General features: G+C 49.6%; 1 protein-coding gene across 50 annotated transcripts in view; it reads left to right on the forward strand.

The window, feature by feature from the left end:
* DTNB (dystrobrevin beta) overlaps positions 1–14,940 on the forward strand; it is a 239,286-nt gene extending 224,346 nt beyond the window's left edge. For 20 of the 50 annotated variants that reach the window (XM_070573146.1, XM_070573151.1, XM_070573114.1 and 17 more), the window contains 5 exons: positions 3,197–3,356; positions 4,210–4,299; positions 7,399–7,452; positions 10,947–10,980; positions 12,897–14,940. In XM_070573146.1, the coding sequence (XP_070429247.1) occupies positions 3,197–3,356; positions 4,210–4,299; positions 7,399–7,452; positions 10,947–10,951 (309 nt within the window). In that variant the 3' untranslated portion in view covers positions 10,952–10,980; positions 12,897–14,940. The remainder of the gene's footprint in view (positions 1–3,196; positions 3,357–4,209; positions 4,300–7,398; positions 7,453–10,946; positions 10,981–12,896) is intronic. The other 30 variants (XM_070573157.1, XM_070573165.1, XM_070573129.1 and 27 more) reach the window with 5 other exon arrangements.
* Positions 14,941–21,331: the final 6,391 nt, after the last annotated feature.

Genomic DNA, 21,331 nt, shown 5'->3' on the forward strand with positions numbered 1-21,331 from the left:
TGTCTATAACATAACCATCTTAACAGGTGTGAGGTGATATCTCGTTGTGGTTTTGATTTACATTTCCCTGATGATTCTCGATGCTGAGCACCTTTTTGTATACCTGTTGGCCATGTGTATGTCTTCTTTGGAAAAATGTCTATTCAGTGCCTTTGCCCATTTTTTAATGGGATGGTTTGTTTTGTTGCTATTGAGTTTCATGATTTATTTATATATTTTGGATATTAACTCCTTATCAGGTATATGATTGGCAAATATTTCTCTCTTTCAATAGGTTACTTTTCATTTTGTTGATAGTGTTCTTTGCTTTCAGTTTTTTTGTTTTGTTTTGTTGCTTTTATTGCCTTTGCTTCTGGTGTCAAATCCAAAAATTTGTTGCCAAAACCCATGAGTTCTTTATCAGGTATAATTTGCAAATATTTTTTTCCCAGTCTCTGGCTTATCTTCTTATTTTTCTTAGTGGTGTCTTTTTTATAATAGTTTTATTGAGATATAATTTACATACTATACAATTCACCCCTTTAAAGTATGATTCAGTTGTTTTTAATATATTCACAGAGTCTTGCACCTGTCATCACAATCAATTTTAGTACATTTCATCACCCCACAAAAGAACCACATACTCACTCCTCATTCTTCCCAAGCACCCCTTCCAGACAACCACTACTCTATTTTCTGTCTCTATGGATTTGCCTGTTCTGGACATTTAATATATAAATGGAATCAAACAATATGTGGTCTTGTGTAACTGCCTTCTTTCACTTAGCATAATATTTTTAAGGTTTGTCCATCTTGTAGCATGTATCAGTACTTCATTCCTTTTTATTGCCAATCATATTCCATTGTAAGAATATACCACATTTTATTAAAATCATTCATCAGTTGATGGACATTTGGATTGTTCCCACTTTTTAGTTATTATGTATAATGCTGCTGTGAACACTTATGTGCAAATTTTGATATGGACAAATGTTTTCATTTCTCTCGGGTATATATGTAGGAGTGGAATTGCTGGGTCATATGTGACTCAGTGTTTAACCTTTTGAGGAACTGCCAGACTTTTTCTAAAGCAACTGCACCATTTTACATTCCTACCAATAGCTTATAGGGATTCCAATTTCTCCACATCCTTGTCAACACTTGTTGCTATCTGCCTTTTTATTATAGTCATCCTAATGGGTGTAAAGTGGTATTTCATTGTGGTTTTGATTTGTATTTCCCTAATGTCTAATAATGTTGAGCATCTTTTCATGTCCTTATTGGACATTTGTGTATCTTCTTTAGAGAAATGTCTTTTCAGATCCTTTGCCCATTTTTAAATTAGGTTGCTTGTCTTTTTATTATTGAGTGTAAGAATTCTTTATGTATTCTAGATACAAGTCCCTTATGAGATATATGATTTGCAAAAATTTACCCAAATGTGTCCTTTGAAAGACGTTTTTAATTTTGATTGTCTAATTTATTTTTTATTTTGTAGTTTATGCTTTTTGTGTCATATCTAAAAAGTCATGGCCTAACTCAAAGTCATAAAGCTTTTCTCCTATGTTTTCTTCTAAGAGTTTTATAGTTTTATTCTTATTTTTTAGTATGGTCCATTTTGAGTTAGTTTTTGTGTATAATGCGAGGTAAGGATCTAAGTTCATATTTACTTGTATCGTGGAAAGATCTCAAAAAGTATGCTAAGTGACAAAAGAAAATTACAGAATATATATTCAGCATGATACCATTCATGCAAAATTTAAAAGCATGAAATATCATTTATTATTCATAGTTACACATGTTCACATCAGTAAAAAGTTTCACACCACAATCTTTGATAATGGTTGCCTCTGAAAGGAGAAGAGGAGGAAGAGACTGGAACTAGAAGGAATTGGTGATCAAAGGGGTCTTCAGAATTAGCTGCAATGTTTTTAGGTTGAAATAAATCTGACAATATTAACAATTATCAATTCAAAGTGGTTTATTATGTTATACTTTTTTCTCTTTCTATATTTTTTAAATTTCTGAAATTAAAATACACACAGGATTCAAAGAACCGTGGAGAACAAGCCATTTCTGCTTAGTTCACACCCACACTGGTTGCAGCATCGAGCTGAGGCTTCGAGCATGCAGTCTGTCAGCCTGCTCAGGCAGGTCCTCTCCGTATGTGGGGTTCCTGAGCTAGATCTCAGAAAGATAATTATCTTCATTTGAACTCTTTCTCACACTTTGGCTTATATTTTTCCAGTTTTGCTTCCACAGAAAACCCCAGTCTATATGTCACACTCAGTTTCCCTTGCTCAGAAGAACAGCAGAGCCCAGATCCCAGGGCGCTCCCTTTAACTAGGGTTTTTAAATTTTATCCCATTGCTCCACGCTTTCTCCAAAACTATACCAGAGCCTTCACAATGAAAGTTCAGTTTCTACTAAGCATGTGTCCATTCTTACCTAGTCTCCTTGGGATGGCGCACAAAAGACCTCTGTGTGTGTGTTCGACAAGCACAGTGTGACGAGCCAGATGACCTGGCTCCCGGGGAGCAGGCTGCAGCTGAGCTCCAGACACACACACTCAGGCGCAGATTCCGTGTGGTCTGGGAGCTGCAGAGGTGCGGAGTATGGGGCGTTGCCCTTGGAGTAGAAGGGGTTATTCCAACATCTCTTGCTGACGTGCTGTGTAGCCTGGCACAACACTCTGACTCTTTCATCCTTGTTTTTCTTCTCTAAAATGGATACAAAAATATATACCCTTTCTACGCACGAGTTCTTGCGAGGATCAAATGAGATCATGTCCGTGAATGAGGTTGCAAACAAAAATGAAAGGTGTTTGGTTGTTACTTCCCAACTGTGTGACCCCAACCCCTCTCACATCTTTGACACAGAGACTCTGCTCTGTCTGTCCAGCTGAAAGGCCTCCACCTCTCTGTGCTAGCCTCTGCTTTCCCTCCCACTGTAGTCCATTCTTTCTGTGTTCTTGGTCCCTCCTCTCCCTCCTTACCCTTCATTCTCTTCCCCTCTCCCTTCCTTTTTCCTTTTCTTCCTCTCTGCAGTCCTGGTGGCAGCCTGACTCCTTCCTCTCCAGTGTGGTCATGCAGTGCATTGCACCACTGAACTGAAGCCCTGTTGGCTGGCTCAGATTGACTGAGGAAAAGGACTTCTCCCCTTCTTCAAAGAGGTAAGATACCTGAGATAACATATTTTATCTCTTTGACTCTCCCAGGCTCAGGCCACAGGATCGCCACATACGTCGCCCACTCACGGAGGCAGCCGCTCAATGCCTATGCCTGTCCGCTCAACGTCGGCTGGCTCCACCCCCACCCACTGTCCACAGGACCCACTCAGCGGAGTCGGGGGAGACATGCAGGAGGCCTTTGCACAAGGTGAGTTTCAGGAGCAGAGTATAATGGGGGGCTGAAGGGGTTTGGGAACATGGACAAGATTCCTACTGAGATTTTTCTGGTTTCTTTTGTGCACTTAGCTTTAAATGATCAGACTTTCATACACAGTATAAATAAGCCAAGTGCTGGCCCCCTCTCTGTGGATGGGCTGGTTTCCAGTGGGAGGTCTGCAGGCTTTGTATGTGTGCAAAGAACAGGGTTTCTGGGCTTCTGTGCTCTGTCTTTTTCTGGGTTGTGGGAAGTGCCTTGTCCTTTGGGCTTTGCCTCCTCCAGAGGAAATGGATGGCATAATTCCTAAAGTCATCTGCTTGGCCCGGAAAGTCTGTAGAGCAAGCAAGAGGAAGAGTGGAACTCTAAATAGAGTCTTGCTGAAGGCACATTCAGTATATGATTGCCACAGTTGTCTGTGTGTGGTTGCTAGCACCCAGCAATGTTACGTAGTTGGGGGAAGATGAGGTGGCTAAGGAGGTCATGTTGGGGTGCAGACAAAGAACAGGGAGGGGGTGGTGCTGGAGAATAAATTCCTGCCTAAAGCTGAGAAGCGCCTTGGAGCAATGCTTATTCTGGAACCCAACTCTTTTGATCGTATGGCAGCTAAGAAGCATGGAGTTGACAGGGTTCTGCGGTTCGGGTAGAGAAGAAGAGGGAGGAGAACGATGGACTTGGGTACCTCATGCTCCCGATGTGCCTGGCAGCGGGTGGAGCTGCTGTGGCCCCCTTTACCCTTAGGTATTCTGCCCTGTGTTCAAGGGCCTGGCAGACTGAGGCATTTGCTCAGCTCTCTCTTCTCCGTGCCCACCCACCTGGCATCGCCATCTGCTCTGACTCTCCTCAGGTACGAGGAGAAACCTCCGCAATGACCTGCTGGTGGCCGCTGACTCCATCACCAACACCATGTCATCCCTGGTAAAGGAGCTCCACTCAGGTGAAGTCCAGAGCTCCCGGCTGCCAGCCTCATGCCTCCCCTTCTGTACCCACGCCCTCCTCACTACTTCTCCACGTGGTAAAATGTCATCACGTAGCACACACCTCCTCACTTCACCACTCAATCTTTTTGCCTTCTAGGAACACACTGGATGTCTTCTCCAGAGAGCCTTTCTCCCATGTGTGATCACATAGAGATAATTACACATTTAGGTTTATCTTAAGAAGATGCCTTATGGAGCAAACACAATTCAGAATTTAAAGACAGTTAAATCTTTAAGTACAGTTAGGCCCCTTCCTCACTCCTAATTTGTCTTCCCTCTGTGCTCCATCCACAGCTGCTCTTTCCTAGGTCTGACCGATCATATTCTGAAGCTTTCCTGGATGACTGGAACCGAATCAGCCACAGAAGCTTCTGGACTCTCTCCCAGCTGCCTTTCTGCTCTCTCCTATTTGATTTGGTTTTGAAACCCTATTCTCTCTCTTTGTCCTTGCCTAGGCTCTCATTTCACTTGAAGTTCATGACCTGAGTCTGTTGCTTCCTTCACTCCTCATTTTCAGTCTTATCTAATTCTTCTTTCTCAGTCTCTCCATTCCTTAGCTGTTTCAGTGATTTTCCAGAGACCCTTACCACATGGCATTTTTCCCCTTCCATAAAACCCAGGAAAGAGAAGAGATAAAAGGCCATTCACATGTCATCATATCTTCAAGAATCCCCATGACTGCATGAGTCACATAGCTGTCAGATAGTTACTAATTTTTTTTACAGTGATTGGATTCCTACATTTTATCTTAAACAATCAGGTTCCCTTCCTGAGTGCTATAGGTCACTCATACAGATGGCCCTCTTTTTTCATTTCGCCTAATGTAGTGCTTTTAAATACCTTGCAGTGGCTTAACAAGGTTATTAGATAAAAATATAAAACAGTATTTCCATGGACTGTTCCAACACATACATTGAAATCATCAGTCCATGCTCTCAGGGAAGGCAAGCCTTGGGTATTTCTTCAGACCTTTGTCAGAGGAAGCGTACGCCTTTAGTGTTGTCACGGGACCAGAGCAAGGTCTGGGCCATGACTTTGCTCTCAGATCTGCCTATTTTCATTTAGAAGAGAGTAAGTTTGTGGCCTAGGTTGGGTTTTCTAATGCAGTTAAGATAAGATGCTGATTCTCCTGTGCAGAGAATGTTATGGTGACGTTGTCTCCATTCTCCTGGTCCCGTTTCCCAATCCCCATCAGAAGAAGCGATCGCCTTTGAGATGATTTCATAGGTGATTAGAAAGTCCCTTCCCTAATATAGCTCCTCACAGATGCCAGAAATCCCACTTTTAGAGGGAATTTCTTAGGGGATTTCAGACCATGGAAATTAAGCACACTTGTGCCTCATGGCCACTTTTTAGAGTTTATGCAAAATAAGTGGTTCATGAGCTTGTCACACTAGGATGAGAGGTTATTGTGCATCATTAAACATAAAACGCATGGAGACCAAACAGCTTCACAAAAACAAAAAGTTTTTGGCGATACTTGGCCGTCTCCCGTAGCAGGAAAGGATGATTTTAACAAAATTAGGTAATATAATTTGGAAGGTACCACCTTCACAATCGTGTTGTCCTGTCAGTCCCCTTACTTTAGAAATGCAGTGAGTGGTTATCAGAAAAGTGATTTGCCTAAAGCTGTGCAGCTTGAAGGAACAAACTGGTCCTAGAACTCAGGTCTTAAGAACATGAAGCTGGTTCTCGTACCTCCAGACCGCCATATCCCCACACAGGACAAGGCGTCAATTCTGCAGTCCCTCGAGGGCCCCTTTCACCGAGGCTCTACTCTCAAGCCCTGAAACCCATAGGTAGATGTGGACTAAGTCCACCTGTGGCACCATATCCCTGTGAAATGCAGAAACAAACTGCCTTTACATGCGTGGCTGCCAGTCTCTCAGTGACTGGGAGAGCCCTGCCCAACGCCAACACATTCTTACTGTTACTATTGAGGTTTCTGTTAGGATGAGATTAGACACTCGAATTGTCTTAAATATCTTCTGCACAGTGTGGACATACTGTTCATGACCATAGTTTGCCCTCCTCATCTTTTTTGAAATATTTTCACAAATAATGGAATCTTAGAGTTGGAAAGGGTATTAGAAGTCATTTAATCCAGCTTGCTTCCCAGTTTAAAAGTTCTCTGAATATTTCCAGTGAGCTCGTTCATGACCAGCTCGAATCATTGGGAAGTTCTTCCATCTCAAGGAGCCAAAATCAGCCTTTCTGTAACCAATTTGTCCTTGTTCCTCCCTCAAAGTCTACCAGAGTAAGTTCATTCCCACCCCTTCACATTAGCCTTTCAGGTGCTTGATGGCGGAGAGCATGGCTCGCCCTAAGCCTTCTCTGTAGGCTAACTGTTCGTACTTCCTTCAGCATTCCTCGTGTGACGTGGTTGTCACTGTCCTCCTGTCTGCCTGTGCTGGGATGTGGCCGAGTGTTTCAAGGCCCCAGTTCAAAGCGGGTTCCCGGGGCTGAGCACACTTCTCTCTGCAGGGCACAGTGAGCGTGGCCTCCCTGAGCAGGCCCCTGGGGAAGCAACCTTAGATGGCATTAGCTTTTCCCACACAGCCACTCTGCCCTGTTAGTCATTTTAAGTTTGTTGTCAGCTCAAACCTCTAGATTTTTTCTTCTTCTTTTTTTTCTGGAAGCTGGTGTTAAGCTAGGTGTTCCCCACTGTGCCGTTGGATGGTTGTGTTCTTGACCCTGAATACAAGATCTTAGCTGTATCCCTAGCAGATGTCGTCACCTCAGGGAAAACAGGCATAGAGAAGAGGCAGCTCCCCAGCCCAGTCACCAGGGAGGCCAGCGACAGAGCCAGCAGCAGCGTGGGTGACATCAGGCTGCTCTGTTTCTGTGGGCTCAGGGCTTATGGGCAGCTCGTTTTAGGCAGTGCTGGGGCGTGGACACACACGGTGCAGACCAGGTGCGTGTCAGCCCCTGGAGGCCTACAGCCGTGAGCCTTTAGCTGGGGCTTCATCCCAAGCGCCTCAGTTACTCCCTTCATCCTCCTCCTATGCTTGTACTGTGCTGAAGGATCACTGGCCTCCTTGGACTTGTTTTCACAGCAGAGGAAGGTGCAGAGGAAGAAGAAGAGAAGATGCAGATTGGGAAAGACAGAGGTAAAGGCAGCTCCACGGGACCGCAGTCCAAATGGGAGCAGAGCCACATAGCCCCCGAGGGAGACCCCGCGGCCTTTCGTTTCTGCTTTCCTTCCTGCTGCCACCTTTCCCCAAGGCTTTCAGACCCCACAGTCCTTCCACCTGTTTTTCCCAACTGACCATCAAGTTTTCCCTAGAGATGATAGTGTCAGTCAATCAACAGACGCTTTCTGACTTCTTGATGCTATGATAGATGTTTGGGATACAGGAAGTAGATACAGAGGAAACACAAATCACGCCCCCTCACCTCAAGGAGTTTAAAATATAGTTAGGAAAACAAGACCAAGATGTGCAAAATAAATAGGAGAGAAAATGAAGTGGCAGGAAAAGTTAATCATCAAACTTTGACGGTAGGATTATAAATACAAGAAGCATTTCTACAAAGGAATATTCTGGGCAGAATAGCCAAATGGTTTTGTGGCTTCATGGAAGAATGAAGAGCGATAAAGCAAGGTATCAGTGAAGGACAGCAACGCCATCCTAGTTTTATTGCATATAAAACCTACTTAATAACTTGTACAAAGAGCTGTGCTAAATGATTTCCATGTGTGATCTCATTTAATCCTTAACAACCCTGTGGGATACATAATAATATCCCCCATTTTACCAATAAGGAAGTAGCTCAGAGAAACACAGATCGTGCAAATGTTAAGAAGCAGAGATTGGATTTGAATTGGATCTTTCTGACTTCAAACTTCATAGTCTTAATCTTTATGTTTCTCTGTTATAATGAATAGATAAAATTCTCTTTGGACATTTGAGAGTTAGCTGTTATTTCTATCACATTTTAATATGTATATTGCCAGATTCCTCCAAAATGTAAGCTCCACACGGCAGAGATTTTGGTCTGTTTTGTTCAGATTTTGTCCCCAGTGCCTAGAACAATGCCTGCCCCATAGTGGGATGTCAATAAATTAACAAATATAAGGAAATAAACGGGGATGAGCTCGAGAGCATTTTGTCAGGGGTGGAGATGGAGTGGCTGCTGTGAGGAGGCAAAGGCATGGAAGGAGAGAAGGAGCCAACACCAGCTCGCTCAGGTCCCTGCTGGATGCCCTGCAGTTCACACACCCTTCCTGTTTGATTTCACAGCCCCAGGAGGGAAGGGTTCTAGACAGGGCTCAGAGCGGTTGAATAACTTGCGCAGGCAGTAAGTGGTAGAGCCTGGTTTCAGCCCAAGTATCTCTAACTCCACTTCCCGTGCTTTAGTCTGAGCTGACTAGTAGACTAAGTGAAGTGAAAAAAAGTCTTAAGGAAAGGTGAAAAGAAGTCAAGACGGAGATACAGACAAGGCAGCTGTGATGGGAAGGGGAAGCACCTTGGAATGGGGGTCTGCAGCGATGTTTGCCCATAGAAGGGGGTGTGGATGAGAGAGGGAGGTCTTTGCAGTTTGTCAGCAAGGACACTAAAATTGCCAAGGAAGAAAGCAGGAGAAGATTAAAAACATACTCCAGGTGCTGAAATCATCTAGTGAGTCAGAGCGAGGCCTGGGAGAAAGTGGACAATAGCTGTGATGAACTGATGAAAATGACATATTTGGCATGGGTGTCAAAAGGTCAGAAGTAGAGGGCAGCAGTGTTTGAAGCATCTAGAAATGCTACAGAGAAATGTGGAGAAGACTGATTTCCTTGTGCCAGTAGGGGACTAGGAAGAAGGCAGGAGGGTTGTAGTGCAAGAGGCGAAAAGAAGAGGAGATAACACAGAGATAAATTTACACTTATGTAAACACACGCTCCACACACAGGCACACACGCACACCCGCAATCCAGCCAGATCCCGGCATTTGTGTGGAATGTTCTTGGCTGAAGACGTAACAGCTGCTGCTTTGGCCTCCCTTCCCATATGCCCTCCCTTCCCCAGTAGCTTTCCCTACAGCCTCTGCTCCATCTCCCTCCAAGGCACAGAGGACTCTGCCCGACCACTTGGGCCTGGCCCTGACATGGACGCCAGCCCTTAGTCCGGGCTCATCTAAGTCTGGATGTAGGCCCCATCTCATATATGGACTGGGATGGTTTCCCTTGCCTGGTGCCTCCTGGCCTCAGGGGCCCTCTGCCTCTGCACCTGCGTTGCCTTGTCAACACTTCTTCTTTCTGTCCCTCTTGCTCTTAATATCTCCTCATCTCTCTTTCAATGCATATAGCAGAGTTTCTGTATGTCTATGTGAAATCTTTTTGTGAGAATGCCTGAATTTCTATTCCTGTGTATTGTCTCCGAGGAGAAGAGTGTTAAGAGTTGGGGCAAGAGTTGGGTAGAGTTTTAAAAAAAGTTTAACTCTCAACATTGCATAGGTCCTAGAACACATCCTTGTAGCTAAAATGTAGCTGTTCTGTGGATGTGCTTATCAAACCAAGCGTTTTTATGCAGGGACCTCCTGATTCTCTCTGTGATCTGGGCATGCGATCTCACTGTAGACTGACATTGCAGTAACGAATGTCACTTAGACATTAGAGAGCAGTAACTGTCAACCATAAAGAGAGGGAAGATTCGCTTCTTTGGATTGAAGTGCTGACATAAGATAAACACAACCTGGCCAGCACCCTGTCAGGCAAACAGAGTCTGCTCAAAGCAAAATCTGTAAGAGGCAAATGGACACTTTTGCACAATTCATGACCGAGCTGGACACGCCAGCCACATTCGTCCCTACCTCAGGCCTCTCCCTGCCCTGCCCTGGCTCTCTGTCTGGCTGCATCCTGGGGAAAGCTTCTGCTGCATTGGGTTGGGGTCCCCTTCCTCCTTTGCACCCCCTCACCTCTTCCCTTGAATGGTGAGTACTTGTAACTGAGACTGCACAGGTGAAGCATAGATGTCCCCATATGACTTCAGAGCCCTCAGTGCCTCTTGGCTACTCCAGAGCCTCATCTTATGCTCCTGTGTCCTTCAGTATTGCCTCTCCCAGAATCTGACGTCCACGGTGTTAGGAGCTGTCAGTCCGGTCTGCACACTTAAGGAACGCTGGTGCATGTCTGGTAGACTGACACAGGAGTGCTCTATGAGAACAGACACTGGCTTTTGAGGCTCCAGGCAGTGTTCGAGATTCCAGAGTGAGCCAGAGTGTGACTGAGTGTTCCCAACAGATAAGTCTGCAGGAAGGAAATCCTGCCCTTCTTGAAGTGTGGTTCACTTTCGCTTGTTCACCTTCAGAACCGGACGGCGGCGCCCCTGATGTAACTGCTCCCTAGACTTCAGGTGGCTTCGTTTCCATTTCAGTGTTATTGTTTTCCTTCTCCTGAGAGGCCTTGTCTCCATGGCTGCTTGATGTCAGTCGTGGCTGCTGGTAGTAGGTAGCATGACTCTCCCCGTTTTCACACCTGGTCAGGGAAAGTCGGCCTGTGAGGAACAAAGGAGAGAGGCAAGTGCAGAAGCCCATGGGTGCGTGGGTCAGGGAGGCCCCAGGAGAAGATCGGGGGTGGTGAGAAGACCCTGGGTGTGACCTTGGTGTGTTGTTTGCTGCACAGGTTAGCGGAGGAGCCGGGACAGAGAGGAAGCACGGTAAGTAGAGTGTTCTCTGTCCTCCCCACGGCCCTCTTTCCCTCCCCTCCTCTTCAGTCACACTTCCCAAGCCAGAACCATCCTAACAAGTGGAGATTGAGTTAGGGTTTCCTTTAAAGAGCCCAGCCACACCTCTCCCTCTCCCAGCCCTGCAGCATACCCGCTTGGCTCAGTTTCCAGGTCCTGACCCGTCTTGTGCTGCACTGGGCCTGGGCCTCAGGCAGGGCTTGGTGTTGCCTGTGTCTGGATGCACCGGCAGACCAGACACTGCTGGCTGAAACGGGCCCTGGGAGCAGGCGTCCCAGGTTGGCTGAGAGCCACCCACTTCCCGGGGCTGCCTCTGCCTCCTTGCTCCTTATTTCCCAGAGTCATTGTCATTTCTCTCCTGGGATCCAAACCACAGCCAGCGCGCCCCTGGGGTTCCATCATCCAGAGCCAACCCGCTGTGCTACCTGACCACAGGCGCATCCTTGTGTCATGCTGGGTCATGCAGACTCCATAAAGCCGACCAGGCCGTTTCCCATGGTGCCTGGCCAAGCTGCACCTTCTCACTTTCTAAAGCAGAGTTAATAAGAGTACAGTTCTCCTCACAGGCAGATGCCCATTGCCCTTAGGAATTAGTCTTTCACATTTTTCCATCTCAAGACCTTGACTCTTATCTAGTCCTGGTTCCAAGATATTGCAGCTCTGGCCATGCTCACTAAAAGGAAGGGACGAAAATAATTGGACAGCCTATCAGTTCTGGAGAAGAGTTCCTTCAAGGATAGATTCCTTTGGTGCAGCCATGAGATTTCTGTTTTATTTTTCAATCTTTTCTCCCCCCAATCCCTCCACTTCTTGTGTTTAAAAATTAGGCCATCTTCCTCAGTTACAGATCTTCCAGCCGGAAGAGCCAGGGCTGCAGCCCCATGATCCAGAAAAGGACCTTTCCCAGACACCCCCTTCTCCTCCCCCAGTAGTCTCCTCCTGGAGCAGCCTCCAGGCCTTTTCCTGAGCCCTCCCTCTCATCTGCACCGGGCCCTGGAGCAGCTCTGGTCGCTCTCACTCGGGACCTGCCGCCTCTGAGGCTGTGCTGACTCAGGGATCCGGCGGGCTGCAGGTGGGCAGACCCAAGCTGTAGAAGCTCTCTCTGCCCTGGAAATGACAGAGCCTCCGGGGCTTGGGCAGGTACTACCTACACGCTGCACATTCAGACAAGGCCCTTCCCGACGGCAGGCCTGGGCTGCCATGGCAGACGAGGGAGTCAGGAGCTGACTTGCCCTTCGGGAGCCTGCCAGAGCCCCTCTCCCCAGGGCACAGCGGAACTGGGGGATAAGGAAGGGCCTGGTAGAGCCATCCCCCCGCCCCCTCTTCATGCAGGTGAGGACACTAAGGCTCACCACCAGGAGCTTGGTGCCAGAACTGGAGTCGGAGCTGGGTCTGCTCCTGACCCTGTCCTCTGACCCCGTCAGGAGCTATGAGACTCTCACCAACAGCAGAGTCATGAAAAGCATAAAGTTCCATGGACCGTCGAGTTCCGTTCTCCACCAGCTCGAAGCTACGGCTTTCTCCCCTGCCACTCAGGATTTATGGACACATCTCCAACCTCTTTGCGCTTCTCCTCACCCACAGTTCTTCCCAAGAAACCACCACATTCCAAACCTTACACTGCGAACCCAGTTCTTTCTCTCTTCCCTGGAAACATTGCCTGACCCTGTGGCCTAAGCAGTCACTCTCAAAGACTCTGGGTTAGGTACCCCCAGAAAACACAATGCCCCTTTCCCTGAAAGGGGGCCTGAGCTCTTTGCGTCTCCTGAGTTGGAAGGGAAGGATCCCAACAGCCCATCTCGGTACATTGTCTCATCCCCAGCAGGTGTTAGCGTTTGCTCCGAGACCCTCGGTAGTGCCCGTGAGTAACTTGTGTCTGTCCTGCACAGGCACAGGGGATGTGGAGCGAGCTGGCATCGACATGAGGAAGGCGAGGTCCTCCCCCAGAGGCGCATTCCTGTTCATCTTTCCAGTGCACACCTGGACCAGGCTTGCAGGCTGCCAGACGTCACCCCGCCAGGGAGAGGAGAGCCCGAGCCCGTGGGACGTGGGAGGGCCCTCCAGATGCTGCTGTTGGTGGGCCTCCCCCTGGCGCAGTCCTGCATGAACTAGCATCTTCATCACTCCCCTTGGGGCATGGTCTCATCTCTGCAACAGGAATTTACCAGGAGGTTGAAAAGAGAAAAGAAACAGCAGGAATCTCCAGTGTGTGTGACCTGATCGAGTTCTTGCTGGTGTCTTGCCAGCACATGGGGTGCTCCCCAGAGTGGGGGCACGAGTTTCCTCCCTACTTTTGACCTTTAAAAACCAACAGATTTTCTTCCCTCTGTCGTGCAAAGACAGCTTCAGGCCTTGCTCAGTTCTACAGACATTCACACCCTGGCCACAGTGCTAAAAATAGCCTCCTTCCTTTCTCTCACACTGGTTAGCTTCCGCCCCGTTTGATGCCACTGCTCTGCAGCCTAGGCGGGAAGGGGGAGCAAAGAGCTCAGCACTGCAGCCCTGGGCGATTCCACCTCCAGCCATGAGAGGATTCTGTGCAGCCAGGCCAGGGGCTGCCGGGCAGGGAGCACTGACCCTTGACCGCCAGAGGGAGCACTAACCCCAGGGTGCTGTGCTCACGCGGCCTCTCCCCTTCGCAGGGTTCCATTCTGCTCTGCACTCATGATAATCAATCCCAATTCCCAGTGATTTTCATTTATTTTTTTCTCTTCCCTGGGCTCCAGGATGTTATTTTTAGTAGAAGAACTGCTATAAATATTTATAAAGGGTAGTGACTGGAATGAAGCGAGAGGCCCCACAGCTGGTTCTCACATCCCCCCAACATACACACCTCTGCAGACCTCTGCCCGCTGCCTGAGGAGGTCTGTGCAGAGCCAGTGGGCTCAACCCATAGGCATCCACGGATAGAGTCCCACGGAAGCTTCGTGAGGGAGCTGTTGGGTAAGAGAGAAGGGGCGGGTTAGCTCTGTCCGTCCTTCCTCTCCACGTGCCTCTTCTCCCTCATTTACTCCCGTGTCTAACGGACGTCAAGACGCTCTGTTAGGCCCAAGTCCCCAGAGTCATAAGCAGTAGGTATGAGGGGCCGGTGCAACTTGGATTGCTCCAGCTGTGTGAGAGCACGCAGGAAAGCGGGAGCCCGGAAGCTGGTTTCCCCTCAGGTGTGAGAGCGCTCCCCTCCTAGCCTCAGGAGAAGCCCACACCTAGTGGAGGGCTTGCCTCCCACAGCAGCTCCTGGGCACTGCCTAGGTCCACACTGTGACCAGCACTGAGCTGAGGCCCTGGAGAGCCAGCAGGGGCTCTGGTAAAAGGAAAACACTGGTGGAAAGGAGCTCCCACACTCCCAGGAAGCAGGGCTTGGGGCTTGCCTGGAGGCCAGAAGAGGCAAGAGTGACAGTAACCACGTGAAAGTTCAGGGGACGCTCGGTGCCAACCAATGGTGAGATTCGTTGTGGGGGCGCTACAGCAAGCTCTTGGAGATCACGACGCTGTTAGGTGACTCTGTGCTTCCCTCCACCATCCTGACTGCTCACACTCTGTGAACTGCTTGCTTCTTCCGGAGCAGAAAGAGCCAAAGGAACAGTCAGAGTAAAAGCACCAGTGGCTCCAGACAGCCGAGTGCATGTGCTGAGGTGCACGTGGCATATGGCAGTGTCTCCTGGGCCCCATGTCTCCTGGGCCACTCCACCCTGGGAGGCTGCCCGGCCCGCAAGGCTGATCACTCAGCAGGTTCTCTTGCTGTCTGCTGGCCTCTGCAAAGGAGTAGCCTTACTGTGTTCAGCCCCAGGAGAGGCTCTGAAGTCCCGACCTCTCGCCATTTACCAGCACCTGGAGGGTGATAAGGGGGCTGGAGGGAACCACAGGGATGAACTCAGATGCCGGCATGGCAGTGCATGGAGTGTCCCATTTATATATAAATTCTTGTTGACAGTTGGTTTCTTTTAGAGCTGGAATGTCCACCATTAGCTAAGGCCACTCCTGACTTCTTGGCATCTGCTTTAGACCACAGGTCCATGTCAGAAGCTGAAAGCCGAGTCCCTTTCCTCAACCCTGACCTGGGATACAGGTGGCCATCCTATAGAGAGCACTTCCTGCTTAATTGCTGTATGACCATTCAGGAGTCTAATTTAAGTAGATGATCTTTTGAGAGAAGTGACTGTCAGCATCACGGACCGCCTGGGCTGGTGCTGTTTTGTAACTGTGAAGAACCCTAGAGAGGTCCTAAAGGCATCCTGGGTTTTGAGGAAATTGTGGCTGCACCAAGCTCAGGTCCATAGATCCCAGCCATGCCGAGGTTCCGTGTACTTTCACAGCTCCGTCATCTGCTGGCTGTGCTTTCTCTACTGGCAGACTCCCCCTCTTCCGCATTGCTTACTCCCTGCTCTTGTAGTCAGTGACAGCTTCAGAAAGGTATGTTGCTATGGCAATGCCTAGAGCCATCTGAATTCCTGCTGCACCTTCTGAAGAAAAGGGCTTATGAAGAACCATTTGGTGGATTCCAAATCTAGCCTTCCCTGGCCTCTCCTCTCCTCCGTCAGGGGTCAGATGCCCGCTGCAGACTGAAGTGTGGCAGGTAGGTAGTCCATTCTTGCTGGAGAAGACACTCCCCATAGCTGCAAGCCCCATGCACCTGGACAGGTTCTCCAGGTGTGGATCAGGAAACTGAGATTGCCTACCTAGAGCTCTTAGGTAAGACACAATACCAGTGGTTCTTAAACTTAGAATCCCCTGGAAGGCTTGGGAATCTATGGATAGCTGGGTCCCACCCTCAGAGTTTCTGATTCAGTAGCTCTGGGGTGGAGCCAGAGAATTTGCGACTCTAACAAGCTCTCAAGTGGTGTTGGTGCTGTTGATCCAAAGACCACCCTGTGAGGACCACTGTACACATTTATGAGGAGGAGAAAAGTATCCACGTGAATGCAAGAAGCCATCGCCAGTCAGGTGGAGAAGGGCCAGAGTCAGTTGTCTCTTCTAGAGAAAGAAAGAGGAGGGCCTCTGCAGTCCCATGGCCAGGGGCCCTGGGAAACACATGCTGGGACTGGTGGTCCTACACTGTTTCTTTTTGATCCCCAACAATCAGTAAACAAAGACCTGTCCCCAAGATGTGAAGGAGGGGGCAGCATCACCAGTGAAGCCTTGAACTTAGGGGAGATCAACATCGTGAGCTTAGTGGCTGAGTGGGTGGTGCACAGTCTAGAGTCTTAGCGGGGATGGAGGCCAACGGCTTGTGTGGCTCAGGAGGGAGAAGAGGAGAAGGGGTGTCGCAGGCAGCTAGCCCCCACAGTTGGGCTGTTACACCAAGATGCTTTCCCCAGAATGCAAATACGATATTCCACACTAAACAATATTCGGGCCCCAGCTAGACTGCTTCCTTTTACCCTACCTGAAGCTCCAACTTCCGTGCGTAGTATTCTCCTAAGAAACAATGTTTACTGGAGGACCTAAGATAAATGTTGCAGGCCTACCCAGTTATGAATGGCAGATGCCAAGGATTCTGATGCCTTCTCTGCACACAGAGCCCCACCAGGAAAACCAGATTTCTGTAGTGATGGGCTTGGTGTCTCTCCTGCCCAGGCATGTCTGCAAACAGGTGGAGCACACTGGCACCATCTGCCTTCTACCTTCTACCCCAAGGCAGGACAGCTAGCGTAGGGCCATGGCATAAAAGAAGTGGGCATCGAGTCAGTTTACCAGTTCCAGAAAGCAATATTCGTTTTCCAGTTCTGTGAAGGTTTGGATGGATGGTGAGTGAAGAGGCAGACACCAGATAGCCATCCTTGTATTTCTGAAGTAAATGGAGCCTAGCACTACTAAAGGTCAGAGATTAAGAAGGCACAGGTAGCGTATGGTGGGACTGTCATTCATTTGAGAAGATACTTGATGAGGACTATGTGCGGGCCTCTAGGCCCCCTCTGCAGGTCTTCAGGATTCACTGAATGCAGGGTCTTCGGGGTTAAGGTTGAAGCCTGGTCTGAGTTCATAACTAGGGAGCGAGGGGTGAGCTTGGAGGCACTGCATTGTCCTCTGAAGGCCAGCAGACTGGGGAGAAGGGGTGCAAACTGAGGCCACTGTTGGGGAGTGGGGGGGGGGGGCATAATGGTCACTGCTGAGAGTCGGTTCTAGTCACTTAGAAATGTTGATCTTTGGGCCCGTGAATATGAGAGAAGACTGGGAAGAGTGTCCTCACCAGTTAAAGGATCATGATTCATGTATAGAAACCCTATAGCCCCTTGGGGCCCAGGCTCACTGCCAAATAATGAGGAATAAATTATAATTCATAATCAAGTATAGCCTGGGCCAACCTGGTGGCGCAGTGGTTAAGTTCGTGTGTTCCACTTCCTGGCGGCCCAGGGTTCGCCGGTTCGGATCCCGGGTGCGGACATGGCACCACTTGGCATGCCATGCTGTGGTAGGCATCCCACATATAAAGTAGAGGAAGATGGGCACGGATGTTAGCTCAGGGCCAGCCTTCTCAGCAAAAAAGAGGAGGACTGGCAGCAGTTAGCTCAGGGCTAATCTTACGCAAAAAAAAAAAGAAAAGTGTAGCCTGAATCCCCTTCAGCCCCAGCAAGAGTCCTCAAGCAGATAATAGGAGAACTTGTGAGGAAGTTAGCCTACCGCCATTGCTGTACACCTTCCCCCCCGCCCCCCACACACACAGTGGGCCCTCTGGCTTGCAAGGTTTAGGCCGAAGGTCCTGGGGCTTTCCCTGAGGAAGCAAAGTGACTCAGCGCCAGACTCTTGGGTCTGGGGGCCATCAACAGCAGCAGGCATGAAGACCACCTGTACCCGGTGGGCTTTTCGTTCAGGTCCCAGCTCATGGGTCATGCCTTCTCCACCATGGTCTAGTTCCAAGAACTTTGTCACTTAGTCTCTTTCCCTCCCCACCAGAGATGACACCCTTGTACGCAAGGCATCCATCCCCTAAGAGGAAGAATTCAGTCTGGATCCTGGATCCAGACCCTCTAGAAGTCTTCCCCACCCACAGCTCCTCAGGATCTGAAGTCTGGTTGTCGGGGCCCCATCCCCATGCTCCCTGAGAGCAAGCCCTGTGGCTCCTTCTCGCTTCTCCACAAAGCCTGATGCCACTGGGTGGCGATGGGTGGTGTGTCTTGTTCACCAGCTCATAAACAGCCTGAGGAACTTGCCTGGGTGACCGCCCTGCCTGCCTTGGCCCCTTGGCCTTCGAGGTATTACCTCTTTGGGGCTCCCCTGAGAGTGTTGGTCTTTCAGAAGAAAGACTATGCCCCTGGGGCTGCTGAGAAGGAAGCCATGCAGAGAGGAAGTAGAGAGCTGGGGAGGCAGGGTGCAGCTCCGGGACAGGGCAGGGCAGGAGCCAGGCACAGATGTTGGCTGTGAAGGAGTCAGACAGCCTGAGCTTCCTTCTGGACCAGCCCCTCAGATGGGAGTCAGGCTGGACAATGGGTGATTGTGAGGAGGGGGGCCTCCAAGCTTGGGATCCTCTGAGGTTCCCCTCTTCCCTTGACTGCTGGTTGGTGTTTGTCCTACTCTCCTCATTGCCTAGGCAGCTGTCCTGAGTTCATCCGTTGCCACCCAGCGTACCCTGGGAGCCCACTCAGACCGAGGGATGGGGAGAGCAGCAGGTGAAGCGAGGGACACATGGGCTGAAGGACCAGGGAGAGGAGTGTGGAAGAGGAAGAAAGGGCTGGCAAGAGAGGCAGAGGTCAGGGTGAGGAGAGGAATGTTTAACACTCGGAGACAGGAGCCTGGACTGCAGGTGGAGACCAGAAAGATGAGGAAGAAGAGTGGCTGGGAGGAGGCAGGGCTGGGTGGCTTCTGCTCACTCCTGAGCCCCAGGCTTCGGGTATCTCATTCCTGTCCTATTGTTGCCACAGCTCAAGGGCCCGAGATTTTCCCCTAATTACATCCCCACCAGCCTTCCACCCTTAGCTAGGGTGAGACCACACTGCACATGCTTCGCCTGGGATCCCTAGCATGGCCCCGCCCCAGGCACAGGCCGGGCCCAGAAGGCAGAGGCCTTATCTCCAGGCCCCTCCCTCCTCCACCCCCCACCCTGACCCCAGCCTGGTTTATAGGTGCAGCCTCAAAGGGGGTTGGGTGGAATTTCCCTGGGGGTTGTCTGGTATTAGCTTGGGGTCATCGGGAGGCCTCTGGAGCCAAACTTTGCGAACTGTGGGGTTTAAAGCGAGGGTGGAGCAGGGAGAGGCTGTTGTTGAACATTTCTGTTTACTGAGGCCCCTACCCTGACCTGCCCACAGCCCACCTCACCCAGCTCCTAACTGGTCTTTTCCTGCCCCCATTTTATGATAGAGATTGGGTCTTTCTTCCCCTGCATATTCTTTCAAGGGAGACAGCTCCCTGGACAAGGTCACTCTCTAGCTGTATTGTACACACACAGCTACCCTCAAAAAGGCCTCAGCACACCCAGGCACACCCAAGATAGGAACTCACTCCAGCAGGGACCCGGAGGGACTCGGAAGCCACAGTCAGCCCCGAGCCCCTGGGTCGATTGCACTGTTGAGGCACTATGACGCGGCACAAACGAAGAAAATGGAACTCTACCTGGAGAAATTAGCCAACAGAGCTGCTTGAAGGTGTCTAGGAGGGAGTACAGGAAGGAAAATACTAGAACAGAAACAACAGCAAGAGAATTACACGCATAGTCCATGTAGCTGTTCTGTAGGAAGCATGACTGTGCTGTGTACTGATGTCACTGGGTGATGAGAGCTAGGTGGGCTTCTTCAAGAGAGCTTTGTTCTGAAGGGAAGGGAACAAGCATGTGTTCAGTGCCTACTCTGTGCCAGGTGTGTTCACATGTGTGCTCTTATTCAGTGTCAGCCACTCAACAAAGCTGTGATAGAGGTATCATCAGTTCACAGGGGAACAGGGCTCCGAGAGGTCAAGTCACTTGCCCAAGATCACACAGTGAGGAAGTGGCAAGCCCATCTGACTGCTTGACAGTGGGGCACCCCTACTTCCCCCTGTGTCAGACTGCTGAAGTGACAAACGTCAGCAAAATTTCAAGGAAGAGGAAGAACATGCCAAGTATAGGAGGAGGAGCGGAGAGATGGGGAGGGGAGGGAAGTGGAGTGTGGAGTCGACTGACTTGACTGGAGCCTGGTCCACCTGCTTTGAAATCCTTAATGGAAAAATAATCACCCAGATTTGCTGATTTTTTTTTTTTAATCTTAACCAAGATAGCCTCTCTAGTTCTTACTGCCACCTTTGCCCCTGAGCATACCCTTCTCCTAAGCTCCCCAGTAATGTGGACCCGACCTGCACCTGCCACCGACAGTTGAGTTTGTTTCCCGCAGGTACAGGCTCCATGAGACTAAGCCCGGCAAGAAGAGAAGGCAGGAACGGTAGCGTGAGCCAGCACATACGTGGCACACACATGTGCCGGCACTGTTCTAGGCACATTGACTTAATCCCCACAACTTTCCTGAAAGATACTGCTAGCACTGTCATCCCTGTCACAGATGAGGCAACTGGAACAAGAGAAGTGTTTTTGCCAGGGACATGGGGGTAGCAAGTGTCGGGGACTTGAATCCAGGCAAGCTGTCTCCACGGGCATCGCCTAACCACCGTGTGCTGCCTTTATGGCTAGCAGATGTTGACGAGAGAGATTTCTGTGCCTGGCCCTGGGCTGTGCTTTCTGCAGGTCATCTCATGCAGGAGAGGAAGAGGCGGAGGTTTGGCCTGTGGTTAAGCAGTGTGATCTTTCACTAGGCCCACTCTGCATTTTGGAAGCCTCACTCGCATGGACGAATATTAATGTCTGGGCCTACTGACTTGGCAGGGCAGGACTGGAAGGTCCCCCATCCACCTGTCACATTCAGCCCTGACCAGGCCTTGCACTAAAGGGTCAGCCCTGGGTGGCAGAATCCCCAGTAGACGCGGTTGATGGGGTATCAACAGGAATTTAATCATTAACCCCACAGAGACGCTGTGATGTTGCCACAGCTATTGAGGGTCGGGGCAAGTCAGAGAGTTCTCGAATGTGAATGAGCCATCTTGATACCCCAGGAAACTGCTGCCAAGGAAATCAAATGGTTCAGGGCCACACAGGGAGGTGGTGGAGGAGCTCCTGGAGGAATGTGCCGGTCCTTCCAGGCTTCTTTCTGTTAAGGAGCATCGAGTAAAGTGGTTCCATTGCGTAGGATCATCCTGAATCTTAGGCTGGGTATTTAGGGACACTCCTCCATGAGAACATACCAATCACTGTACGCCTCACTTTAAGTCCTGGTCTTAGGCTAAATGAGCATTCACCCCGCCCTCCTGCCTAAGCCTCATCCCAGAGCATCCTCATTAACTGACAACGATGCTTCTGTCTAATCACCAG

The sequence above is a fragment of the Equus przewalskii genome, chromosome 14 (genome assembly GCF_037783145.1).
Source record: "Equus przewalskii isolate Varuska chromosome 14, EquPr2, whole genome shotgun sequence".
Taxonomy (NCBI): domain Eukaryota; kingdom Metazoa; phylum Chordata; class Mammalia; order Perissodactyla; family Equidae; genus Equus; species Equus przewalskii.